This window comes from Aquarana catesbeiana, linkage group LG02 (assembly GCF_042186555.1).
Source record: "Aquarana catesbeiana isolate 2022-GZ linkage group LG02, ASM4218655v1, whole genome shotgun sequence".
In the NCBI taxonomy this organism is placed as follows: Eukaryota; Metazoa; Chordata; class Amphibia; order Anura; family Ranidae; genus Aquarana; species Aquarana catesbeiana.
In genome coordinates, this window is record NC_133325.1 from 424418570 (window position 1) to 424432551 (window position 13982).

At 40.2% G+C, this 13982-nt stretch overlaps 1 protein-coding gene across 1 annotated transcript in view; it reads left to right on the forward strand.

Moving 5' to 3' along the window:
- Positions 1–13982, forward strand: part of MYOM3 (myomesin 3) — a 198132-nt gene that overhangs the window by 76219 nt on the left and 107931 nt on the right. The window contains exons 7-8 of the mRNA XM_073615489.1: positions 1349–1437; positions 1660–1704. Coding sequence (XP_073471590.1) covers positions 1349–1437; positions 1660–1704 — 134 coding nt within the window. The remainder of the gene's footprint in view (positions 1–1348; positions 1438–1659; positions 1705–13982) is intronic.

The following is a 13982-nucleotide window of genomic DNA, read 5'->3' on the forward strand; positions in this document are numbered from 1 at the left end:
AGAATCGTATGTTTGTGGAAGGGATGACACCCAAGGGAGAGGGAACCTATAAATCTACTACGCCTGTGCTGAATGATTTCGGGACGGGACACGACCGGCAACAAGTCGGAGGCAGCTAACTACGCAAAGGGTTGCGGGATAGGAAACCTAATGAATCGCAGCATTGCGTATGATACGAAAGTTTTGAATCCTACCTGCGACAGCGAACGAGAACCACAGATAAAGACCACGAACGAAGAAGCCACAACACACTTGTAATCAAACGTACAGACTCATGTACACAAAGTGAGCTGGGAAGAGTCGGCCCAGTGACCTGTGGTATCACACACTGGAACTGACAAGGAGCATGGGCAAGTGGGCTGCTTAGATACCCCCGGGGTCCTCCCATAAATTCAGGCCACCTTACTGGCCTTCATATATATATATAGGCCAGGCAAGGCCTCAAGTTCCTCCACCCCAAACTCGCTTATCCATATCCTTATGGACCTTGCTTTGTGCACTGGTCCAAATCATTTGGTGGAGGGGGGTTATAGTGCGGGGTTGTCTTTCAGGGGTTGGGCTTGGCCCCTTAGTTCCAGTGAAGGGAACTCTTAAGGTATCAGCATACCAAGACATTTTGGACAATTTCATGCTACCAACTTTGTGGGAACAATTTGGTGATGGACATTTTCTGTTCCAACATGACTGCGCACCAGTGCACAAACAAGGTCCATAAAGAAATTAATGAGTGAGTTTGGGGTGGAAGAACTTGACTGGCCTGCACAGAGTCCTGACCTCAACCCGATAGAACACCTTTGGGGTGAATTAGAGCAGAGCCTGCTAGCCAGGCTTTCTCGTCCATATCAGTGCCTGACCTCACAAATGTGCTTCTGGTAGAATGGTCAAACATTCCCATAGACACACTCCTAAACCTTGTGCACAGCCTTCCCAGAAGAGTTGAAGCTGTTATAGCTGCAAAGGGTGGGCCAACTCAATATTGAACCCTACGGAATAAGAGTGGGGTGCCATTACAGTTCATGTGCGTGTAAATGCAGGCGTCCAAATACTTGTGGTAATATAGTGTATATACTGAATGTTATATATATATACAGTATGTACGTATAAAAAGCAGACTAAGCTGTATCAGTTGTCTATTTATAGTATCCAGAGCGTTATTTGTGTGAGTACTGTTTTGATTAATGTGCGGACAAGCCATGTTCCCACTCAGTCAGTATGCACAAACATGCAATTATGGGGCTATTATATTGGGAATACATAAATACATGTGTCAGTGAATAGGAGAAGATTTTGCAGTGTGTATGACAGTCAATACTGATAAGACCCTGTTGTCCATTCTCTTTCTAAATAGATGTTCCATGGAAGATTCTGCTGACTACAGCGTTGTAGCTACTAATGATTTTGGCCAGGCAACCTCCTTCGCTAATGTGGTTGTAAAAGGTAAGTACCGGTAGTTTAAAGCATCAAAAGCAATCCTTATGTAGACAGAAACAAATATTTTTTTTCCTAGCCCTAAAAAAATAGCATAGAAACATAATAACATCTGCTGTATTTCTTTTCTAACTTCTCTCTGGGCCCCATCGCCTAGACCTATAGAAGATTCTTTTCAAATCCTTATAGATTACATGCTATTCTTTGGTATTTTTTTTGTGTTTTTTTCAGAACATCGACAATTAAAAGCAGGCTGGGACTCTGTCTCATATCCTGGTAAGTGAAACAGGACTGAGTTTAATATTAACACTTTAAAAGCTAGAAACCAAACAAAAATCTCATTGACCTAGTGGTGTATCTAAACATTTTTGACTCTCATGGCAAAAGTGTAATGGGAATTCTTATAATATTATCACCACTTATCATACATGTAAATGACCTTCACAGTATAAAAATATTGTAAACCTGAACCTGATGAATTGTAAATGAATCGATTTCTAACCTGCATTCAGTGGGAACCTGGGCTTAAACAACAGGTTTATGTCAATCCAGACTCCCATAGCAGCTCATTCTAAACTTTTTTCACCCACAGCAGCTCATATAAAACACCTTTCACCTGTAGAGAAGACTATTTTTAAGCTTCAAGCCACAACTTGGAGCTTATACGGAACTGAGGACTCTTTCCCTGCAGCATGTGACAGCGTTGTGTGCCTAAATGAATGGCCTGGTACCAGGGCCGTCTTGATTGGACCCTGGGCAAACATTTTTTGGGCCCCCTCCATGCAATTTCACTCTCCACCTGCTCTGAGACATAAAATAAATAGCAGTTAGACTCAAAATCAGTTTACTGAATCAGATCAGGCAGCGACTGCGATTAGTTGCCAGAGGTTACAGTGTATGACTACCACTCACTGACTGGCTGCTAGAGGTTACAGCTCACATTATGGCTCACTGATTATTTGTTAGAGGTTACAGCACATGACTTCTGCTTGTTGATTGGTTGCTAGAGATTACTGTACATCAATACTGCTCACTGATTGGTTGCTAAAGCTTACTGGACAGAGGTTACTGCATATCCTTACTGCTCAATGATTGGTTGCAAGAGGTTGGTGCACATCATTACTGCTCACTGGTTACTAATGTTTATAGCACATCATTTCCTCAGTGCCTGCACACCATGGACTGGGAGGTGAGGGGACCCATCAATAGGCGAAAAACTCCTAGGGTTCCTAGGACTCCTGGGAACAGTGGCAATGCTGGGGGAGGGAGGGTTTGATCAGTGGCAATGATGGGGGGTTGATGGGATCAGTGGCAATGATGGGGGAATGGGATTAGTTAGGAGGCAGTCCACTGTGGAAAACTCTGAATCATGTAGAGCAAAGCTGGAAATCTTTGGCAAGTATATAGTGGGGGATTCTACACTGGCCACCAATGTATTGGGGAATTTACAATGACCACCAATGTGAGGGGGGATTTACATTGACCACCAATGTGAGGGGGAATTTACACTGACCACCAGTACAGGGAGGAATATACAATGACCTCCATGTGGGGTGACACTTCTGCACCAACCACCAATGTTAGGGGGGATTTACACTGACCACCAGTGTAAGGTCAACTCTGCACTTACCACCAATGTACAGGGAAATGTACACTGATCACCAATGTAATGAAGAATTTACACTGACATCCAATGTAATGGCGGATTTTACATCAACAACCCATAAAGGGGGATTTATACACTGGCCACCAATGTAAGGGGAGATTTACACTCACCACCAATTTAAAGGGGGCTTCTACATGGACCACCAATCTGAGGTAGGATCCAAAACTGACCACAAATGCAAGTTTGGATTTTTTTTTACCAATTATCGATATAAAGAGGAGTTTCTACACTGGCCACCAATGTAATGGGGATTTACACTGACCACTAATGTAATGGGAATTTAAACTGACCACTAATGTAATAGGAGCATTCACAGTAACCACCAATGTAAGGAGGGATTTACACTGACCACCAATGTTAGGGGGACATTCACACTGGCAATTAGTGTGAATGAAAGGATTGCATACCAAGCTCCAATATAATGAGAAGATTTCCACTGACCACCAATGTAACTGAGACATTTAGCCTACATTCACATTTGTGTGTGTTGGGAATGCATGCAAAATCGCTTTCCTGACACCACAGAAAGGTGCTGCCCTTTAGCAGATACACAGCAGTTCCATTAATTATTAATAACACCCTCATGCATCGGCTGCGATGTGTGTATTCATATGCACCAAAATTCACAATGTTGTGGCACCATGTTATTTTGAAAAAGGGTTTTCATCTCCAATTTGCTTACCTTTGTAGAACAGGCTGATGTTAGGCTGAATTACCACAGTTGTAGGCAGGACTTTCCTTGTCAAAAGAAGTTTATTGAGTATACAATGTTATAAAGATACATAAAGATACATAAAGTAAGTTTACAAGGATCTATAAAGTAAGCTCATTGTTTTACAGTAGGGTTTATATAGGTAAATATCATGAAATTTCAAATATTAAACATTGGATTCACGTAAACCTAAATTAAAGATATATATCATTTCCTTAGTTACTTTTGTAGGTATTTAAATGATTTATACCTACTATACATATTGTTTACAAGTAGAGTGTATATAGGTCAAATAAATTCTGATAATGGGTTTAATCGTAAGGTAGAGAAAAGGAAAGAGAAAGAAGAAAAAGGGTTGAAAGGTAGAGGTATGGTCCACAAGGTTGTCCCGCTCGTCAGTTTATTATTCTTTTTAGTTCTCTTTGAAGCCTTAGAATGGGTGTCTCTGTAAGTCATTTAATCTGTTACCATGGCAACAGAACAGAGTCATTGAAATTTGACAGGAACTGTTGTTTTATCCAAGGATGCCAAAGTTTTTCAAATTTTGGAATTTGATTTTGATCGATGGCTACCATCTTAGCATGGGACATTGTATTATTCATTCTGTGAATTGTTTCTGCTAGTACCAATGTAGGAGATTTCCATGCCTTGGCCACTGTTTGTTTTGCAGCCGTTATTAGTTGGATCATAAGTTTGAATTGAGAGAGTGTTAACCATTCCGGTTTTAGATTAAGTAAAGTTAAATATGGATCTGGTTGTATTATTTTTTTAAATATTTTAGATGCAATCACGAAGACTTCCTTCCAGAAGGTTTGGATTACTGGGCACGTCCACCATATGTGTAAATATGTGCCTATTTCTGGGCATCCTCGAAAACAAAGAGTTGAGGTATTAGGTGAATATTTTGCCACTCTAGCGGGTACAAGGTACCAGCGAGTTAGGACTTTATAATTTGTCTCCAGTGCCAAGATGTTGGGTGAAGATGACTTAGATGTGAGCCATATATTAGACCAGTCCGTGTCTTCTAAAGTTCGTCCCAGGTCCTCCTCCCACCTCTGAACGTAAGAGGGTCTATTAAGATTTTCTACTCCATATAATTGATTATAAAGTGATGAAATTGTACCTTTAGCAAATGGATCTTTTGTACAGATTGATTCAAAAATGGATAATTGGGATAATGGTGTATCCCCTTTTAGGAATGGTTATAGAAATTTTTGATTTGGAGATATCTAAATATCTCAGAGTTTGGTAGATCATATTTTTCTCTAAGCGATGGGAATGAAAGGAATGATTTAGATGCTATGAAGTCATTTAGTGTCTGAATGCCTGATGTTGTCCAAGCTTTAAAAGAATTTGGGTAGATCCATGCCGGATAAAAGGCCGGATTTCTGATAAAAGAAAGGAGAGGATTGTGTGGAGATTGTAACTGATATTTGGTTTTTAGTTTATCCCAGAGAGATAAGAAGTGTTTAGTTATGGGATTATGAATTTTAAAGCGGTCTTTAGGATCAAGCCATAATAAATTTGATATTAATAGAGGGTCATTTTCTGAAGCCTCTATAAATACCCATAATGGGATTTCCTGTTTTGCATGGTATTTGGACAGACTGGCCAAATGTGCTGCTCTGTAGTAGTTAGTAAAATTAGGGTATCCCAGGCCTCCTTTATTTTTGGGAAGATGTAGTGTGTGTATAGGTATACGTGGTTTAGAAGAGCCCCATATAAACGAAGTTGCTCTTTTTTGTACTATTCTCAAAAAATAGGAAGGAATTGGAATAGGGAGGACTCTGAATAGATAAAGCAATTTGGGTAGAATAGTCATTTTGATTGCATTAATCTTCCCTATCCAGGATAAAGGAAGTTGCGACCATTGTTTTATTAGATTTGTGATCTGTCTTAATACAGGAGGATAATTGGTTGAGAATAAGTCAGAATGAGATGCTGTTAAATGAATTCCAAGATATGGGATTGATTTTTCTGCCCATGTGAATGGGAGTGCAGCCCTAGCCGGGATCAATTCCATGTTTGTGAGTGAAATATTAAGCACTAGGCATTTCTTAGGATTAATCATAAGGCCGGATAGGGCTGCAAATCCATCAAGAGCTGGTATTAAGTTAGGACCAGAGACCTGTGGTGATGATAGAAAAAGTAATATATCGTCTGCAAATATACATAATTTGTGTGTAATACCTCCTACTTCAATGCCAGTTATAGTTTGGTTTGTTCTGATGTATTGGGCCATGGGTTCGAGTATAAGGGCAAATAATAAGGGAGATAATGGGCAACCCTGTCGGGTACCTCTTTCGATATTAAAGGCTTCAGATTTGTATCCAGCATATTTTATATAGGCTTTGGGTTTATTATATAATGCTTTGATCCATGTTAAAAAGTGGGGTCCAAAACCCCATTTTTGTAATGAATATTGCATATATTGCCAGGATACTGTGTCAAATGCCCTCTTAATATCGAGAGATAGAAAACATAAAGGGATTTTCCGTTTTTTAGCAATATGTGCCAATAACACTGCCCTGCGTATATTATCGCCTGCCTGTCTATTTGGCATGAAGCCTACTTGATCTCTATGTATTAATTTTCCTATAATGCTATTGAGGCGTTTTGCTATTATTTTTGCTAATAATTTAATATCGAGGTTTAACAGAGAGATAGGCCGATAATTCACACAGGAAGTATCATCAGAAAGGGGTTTTGGGATCATACAGACAATTGCCATTAGTGTTTCTTGCCGAAAAGAATGTCCATCTAGAAGTTTGTTAAAAGTTTCAGTGAGAATGGGAGAGAGTATTTCTGAGAATGTTTTATAGTATAAAGCCGAGTAGCCACCTGGGCCTGGTCTTTTGTTAAGTTTTAGGTCTTTTATGGCGTTAGCAACTTCATCTATAGTTATAGGCTCATCCAAACTGCTTTTTTGATTCTGAGATAACTCAGGTAAGGTTATTTTTGAGAAGAAGGATTCAGCTTCTGTAGGATTAAATTCATTGTTTGTCTTGTATAAAGTTGCGAGATGTGAGTGAAATTTGTGGACTATTTTAACTGGATTACAAGTGTAAACATTTTTTGATAATTTCAAACGTATTGGTTTGAAAGATTTGTTAGTTGAATTTAATGCCCGAGCCAAATATGTACCTGGTTTGTTTGTATTCATGTAGAAATTGTGTTTGGAGCGTTTGAGGGATTTATCAACTGACTCAGTGAGAAATAGATCGTATTCCAATCTAGATTTTTCCAGATGAGATTTTGTACTCTGAGATGGATTATCTTGAAATGATATGTAGGCTGCATTAAAATTGAGTTCTAGTTTTTTTGCTAGATTTTTGCGTTCCCGTTTAAATAGTGCCATTTGTCTTTGTATTGTACCACGCAAGACAGGCTTATGAGCTTCCCACAGTGTTATTGGGGAGATGTCTGTTGTATTATTAATTGATATGTATTCCTTTAAAGCTTGTTCAATGGCCATCTGATGTAGTGGGTGTTTGAGCATTATGTCTGGTAAGTACCACATTGGGTCATGCGCTTTTGGTATGGCTGAGGCTATAGTAGTGTATACTGCATTATGGTCAGACCACGGAATCGGAATTATATCTGATGCAATAATTTCTGGTATCATTCCTATTGTTAGAAAAATATGATCTATTCTGGTGAAGGTTTGATGAGGGTGCGAGAAATAAGTGAATTTCTTTTTCATTGGGTTACTTTCTCTCCATGAATCTACCAGATTGTATTTGGAAAGAAGTTGAGAAAAAGGTAATCTAGAGGTTATTTTGGATGGTGTAAAAGGTGATTTATCTAGAAATGGGAGGAGGACCTGGTTCGAATCCCCACACATTATCACTGTTCCTATTTTGTGTGTATTAATCACTTGTAATATATGTGAGAGGAATGGTGTAGGTTGTTTGTTAGGAGCATAGTAGGAAATCACTGTGATTGCTGTATCCATTATATAACCCATGAGTATCAGGTATCTACCTTCTGGGTCTTTAATTTCTGATGATAAGGTGAATGGTGTGGATCGGTGAAATGCAATTAGAGTTCCCCTTTGCTTGGTACAGGCAGAAGCCGTGTAAATTTGTTGATAAAAAGGAGAAATATATTTTGGAGTAGAATCTTTGGTGAAGTGTGTTTCTTGGAGGCATACTATGTGAGCCTTCTTGTTATGGAAAGTACGGAAGGCTTTGGTCCTTTTTTGAGGGACATTTATTCCCTGAACATTCAGGGAAAGTATATTCAGTGGTGCCATGGCAATAGATCAAATAGTTTTGACTTACTTTTTGTTATGCAGAGCTGACTGCGCAGATCAACCTGTGTGGACTGAAGAGATGAATAGATAGAAAAGAAACCAGTGAATTCTGGAGTAAAGAGTAAACAAAAAACATATGAGATTAGATGATACATTGTATAAATTATTTTTTGCAAGTAATCACAATTTACCCGTGAAAGAGAATAAATATCTCTCTCAGGGGAATAAGTGCCTTCGTCACACTCCCACATAATATGGTTGGGAGAATGAGGAGGGCTAATGGGGGTACACGGATCTTCCGCTTACAGGAGAGAAGTGCTATGTCAAAAGACATCAAAATGATGTTTCATTAATTGGAGTGCAGAATATAGTTTTTGTTGAAATTATTTATTCCAGGGTGGTTGTATATGGTTAGTCTTGCCCTAGGCTAAATAATTCAGTCAGAAAGGTACTGTTAATAACTTTGGTATTGATGAAGATAGTTTGAATTATTTTGGGATTTTAACCCTTTTAGAGTAAACAATTACATATTTTATTCATATGTAACTGTTTAGATATGTTAACTCATAAAATTGAGGTTGTATTGCTTCAGATTAGAATAAACAAAAACATAATTCTAGGAACTAGTTAGGTAATAATATATTTGTTTTAAGAAAAGAAAGAAAAAGCTTCCATTACTTCTGGATTATTGAACATATTTGTCCTAAAAAGTAATAAATCTATTGTTATTACCTGATAATATATAACTGAACAAGAATTTCCTTATTTCACTTATATATTCTAAGGCTATATGAATCAGAAGTAATAAGAAATATAACTGGAATGTAACATGATCCCACACAGTGTGTGACTATCAGAATGCAGTTACATTCAGTTATAAATATAGTTTTTTTATAGAGAACCATCTCTTAGTATAATAAATGAAGAGATATCAGGAATTAGAATGTCAGTCCATTGAATCTTCTTGGTCCATGGATGATGTGGCATAACGGCCTCTTTTGTGAGAATGATGATTCCCATTTTGTTCTGAAATTTTCTGGGTGCTGCCTGAAGGTGAAGATGATGTCATTCTTCTGCTGGTGGGAGTGTTGCTGCTTGTGGGTTCTGTCAGATTTAATTTTAAAAGGGTTTGTTGTAGTTCATCTGCTGATCTGCTTCTGTAAATTGTACCTTGGTAGTTAAATCTGACTGAAAAGGGGAAGCCCCATTGATACATAATGTTGTGGCGTTGCAGTTCCATTAGTTGGGGTTTCATGGATCGTCTTTTAGTAATAGTAAGTTGGGATAGGTCAGCAAAAATTTGATAATTGTGTCCTTGAAAATTAAGTTCCTTTTTTTCTCTTGTAGCAATTAGTATTTGTTCTTTCGTTCTGTAATAATGAAATTTTGTGATTATATCACGTGGGGGTCCATCTTTCTTTTTGGCTGTGATGGCTCTGTGTACTCTGTCCAGTTCTAAACGTTCAATAGGGATATCTGGCTTTAGTTCTTGTAATAGAGCAGTAATAATAGATTGCAGGTCTGTCACAGTTTCAGGTATTCCCCTTATGCGCAAGTTTGAACGTCTGGCTCTATTTTCGTAATCTTCGAGCTTAGTTTGACGTATTAAATTCTCTTTTTTTAATTGTTCCAATTCTGTTATATTTTCTTGGGTTGTAATTTCAATTTCATCCATTTTTATTTCTAAGGCTGCGGTGCGGTTTCCCAGCTCTCTTATTTCTTTGGTTAGGCTTTTTGTTATTTGGTCTGAGGTTTGTTTTAAAGCCTTATGAAGCATCTTTTCAAATTGTAATAATATTACTGGGGATACTGAGGAGGCTTGTGGAGAAGTTTGTGAGAGGATTTGTTCTGTATCTGACTCAAATGGAGAGTCTTGCTGTGACATTTTCTGTCTGTGAGAGCGCCCTGATGCTGTATATTGTGAGGTGACTGGAGCTGCTTCAGCTGCAGTGAGTGCCTGTGAGCTCTTTGTGAGGTGATTTTTATTTCTGCCACGGTTTCCTCCCAGTACCATATTTCCTGCCCAAACTTTCACAGTTTGTTGTAGGCAGGACTTTCAAACATGCCCCTTTACCTCCCCAGTGGGCAGTATTCAGCAGAATTGATGGTGGATATGACCTCAGGGGGGCATGATATACAAATGAATGCCACCTCTATTAACATATCGATGCTGGTCCACAGCTATTTACATATTCATGCTGCCTCGATTTACATATCAATGCAGGTTATTTACATGGAAACACAGGGTCTGCAGGTGAGTCATATGTACACGGCAATAGGGCAGAGCTGGGCAGCATTAGTAACAGAACTTCACACTGAGATATCAGGACACAGCACAGAACTAAAACTTCAAGAGACAAGGGAATTTAAACTGGGATAGTTGGCAAGTATGAGGCAGTTGCTTTGGGCCCCACAACAATGATGGGACCCAGGGCAGCTGCCCCTTTTGCTCTGCCTTAAAGACGGCCCTGCCTGGTACCTGCCCTGTCACATGAAAGGAAGGGGGGAAGGTAAGTATGTCATAAGCTCCTATATACCTGGAAGTACTAGGTATGCTACATTGTTTCCCCAGGGGAGGTGAAGCAAATGTTAATAAGCTTCTGCAGGACTGGAAATAAAGTCAACCTGGTGCAAGTTCAATGAGGTGACCATATTTAAAAAGGGATCAAAGTCTTTACCAAGTAACTGCAGACTGGTTAGTTTAAAGTGGTTGTAAACCTCACACATGAAATATGAACAAAGCATATCCCTCTATAGTGTGTACTTGTCTCAATTAAGAGCACTAAGGGGGTTATTTACTAAAACTGCAGAGTGCAATATATGGTGCAGCTTTGCATATAAATCAATCAGATTCCAGGTTTTATTGCCAAAGCTCAAATGAACAAAGCTGCAGTTGGAAACTGATTGGATTCTGCATGCTCCAGGTTTAGTAAATCTCCCCCTAAGTGTAATTTCTGGCTGCTGCTTTGTTCCTCTGCTATCAGCATGAGTCACTGAGACTGACAGCCTCAGCTGTGTGCTGTGTGAAGGGGGGGTGTCCCTTCCATCCAATCAGCTCTCAGACCTTTTCTCAATGCGCTCTGCATAGTGTAACTTCAGCTCTCCACCCCCTTTTTTCTGAACTCTCAGATAAGCTTATAAATTCAGCACTTTGAATGGATGTAGATAAGACTGCAGATAGACAGGTACAACTTATGTAGGAGCATTTGTTTCATCTCTGTGTATCACCTGAGGATAGTCCCTTCACTAGGTATATGTATGGGCTAACAACCAATTTACTTTTATAGTTGGGAAGATACTGGAGAGTTTAATAAAAGACCACATAGAAAAGTTTTTGCTAAAAAAAATAATTTTAACCGCTTCAGCCCTGGAGGATTTTACCCCCCCTCCTGACCAGAGCACTTTTTTCAATTTGGCACTGCGTTGCTTTAACTGACAATTGCGTGGTTGTGCGATGCTGTAACCAAACTAAATTTGCCACCTGTTGCCAACGTTGAGTTCCACCTGGTGGACATGTCACAAATGAGGTGGTTGGTAGGCAGGTTGCATTCCGTATGAATGTCAGCCAGCTGAGCACTGGCATTGTATGACCGGCGGAAATGACCACAGACTTCTCTGACTTGCCTCAGGAGATCTTATAAGCCTGGGTATCTGCTCAAGAACCGCTACACCACCAAATTCAGGACGCGTGCCAAACATGGAACATGGGTCAAGTGTCCCTGTCAGAGGGCGGAGAGAGGGTTGGTGCCATTGTCGCATACAACCATTCCTGGCTGAAGCTGGTGTGGCATCAACCACCTCTGAGCCTGCTACTGCAGAGCTGACAGAATCTCTGCCCAAGTGTGGCTCCTGTCCCCTAGGCAGATCAACTCAAGCACCGCATTGCATCTTTTAGCTTGACTGCTTGCGTAGCCCCTTGAACGCTTATGAAGCACTGCTGGCTCAGAGGACAAATCTGCAGAAGAGGCTACAGAGGAAGAAAAAGAGGAGGGGGTGGGGGAGAGAGCTGTGGCAGAATCACCACTAGCATTTTGGAGGCGTAGTGGCTCCAACAACACTGAACCCTGTCCTGCATCCTTTCCAGCTACCAGCAGAGTTACCCAGTGCACCATGAAGGAAAAGTAACGTCCCTGCCCATGCCTGCTGGACCATGAGTCAGCGGTAATATGAACCTTACTGCTGACCACCCTGTCCAACGAGGCCAAAACATTGCCTTCCGCATGCCGGTAGAGAGCCAGAAGGGCCTTCCCTGAAAAGAAATGGCGTTTTGGAACCTGCCACTGAGGTACAGCACATTCCACAAATTCACGAAAGGGGGCAGAGTCTACCAGCTGAAAAGGCAAGAGTTGCAGTGCTAGCAATTTGGCCAAGCTAGCATTTAGACGCTGAACATGTGGATGGCTGGGACCGAATTCCTTTTTACGGTTCAGCAACTGGGGTAGGGAAATTTGCCTGCTAAAATCAATTGGTGGTGTACTGCTAGCAGATTGGCTGCAAGTACTTGGGACACCTATTGCTATACCTTCATTCCTCTCAGTGCAGGTTTTTTTAGAGAACTGTAGGTATAGTAGGGTTGGAGATCCCAGATGAGGAGCAAGGAGAAGTTTGCCTTTTTCTATGATGTGGCTCTTTCATGTGCTGTTGCTTACAAACTGCATGGCAGGTCATCATATGTCTGGTCAAGCATGTGGTGCACCACGGCCACCTGCAGAGGATGCGCCATGTTCATGACCACCACTGTTGATTGTAGACACAGAAGCTGCTTGCCCTCTTTTAGTGGCCTGTGAGCGTCTGTCTCTCCTTGGCCTTCTGGAAATGATGTATTTTTTGTTTTGCAACACCACACTACGCTGTATTAGATACTGTGTACACCGCCTGCAGTGTATTAGAAAGTATACACCACCAAATGCACTGTATATATAGGCTACACTGAATGCGGAGTATATATATGTATGTATACCAGACTGTATATATTTATATATATATATATATATATATATATATATATATATTAATGCACCGCCTGAAGTGTATTAGAAACTGTACACACTGTATTAGATACTGTGTACACTGCCTGCACTGTAGTAGAAACTGTACAATGGCTGTACTGTATTATATACTGTGTACACCGCCTGCACTGTATTAGAAACTGTACAATGGCTGCACTGTATTGTATACTGTGTTGTATACTGTGTACACCACCAGAAGTGTAGTAGAAACTGTACACACGGTATTAGATACTGTGTACACCACCTGCACTGTATTAGAAACTGTACAACGGCTGCACTGTATTGTATACTGTGTACACAACCAGAAGTTTATTAGAAACTGTACACACTGTATTACATACTGTGTACACCACCTGAAGTGTATTAGAAACTGCACACACTGTATTAGATACTGTGTACACCGCCTGCACTGTAGTAGAAACTGTACAATGGCTGCACTGTATTGTTCTTTGTATCTCTTGAATACTACTTTTAGGTGGTTTCCCCACAGTAAATTGTCTCCCTTCACTCCCTACAGTAAGGTCTTCATAAACAGAATTCTGGTGGGAATATCTCCCCACTACAGCTCTTTAGGCCTCATGCACACGAGCCGCTGTTAAACGCGTGTTCAGAGGCAGTTGGACACTTTTTTCAACTGCCCCTGAACTCATTCAATGTTATCCTATGTGTCCATGTACACAGTCTCGTTTTTTGGCGTTTTTAGGCAGTTGCATTTAACCTCGTTTTTCCAGAAGCAAAAAAATGGGTTCAGACGCAAAAGTTTTCCATGTTTCAGACGCCAGACGCGACTAAATGCGGTTACCGCGTTTAGCCGCGTTTGCGTTTATAAGTGTTTTTAAAGGAACCCTATTTTTTGGACCAGAAAACACAGAAATATGATGCTAAACTGCAGCAGAGAATGACATTTTGCGA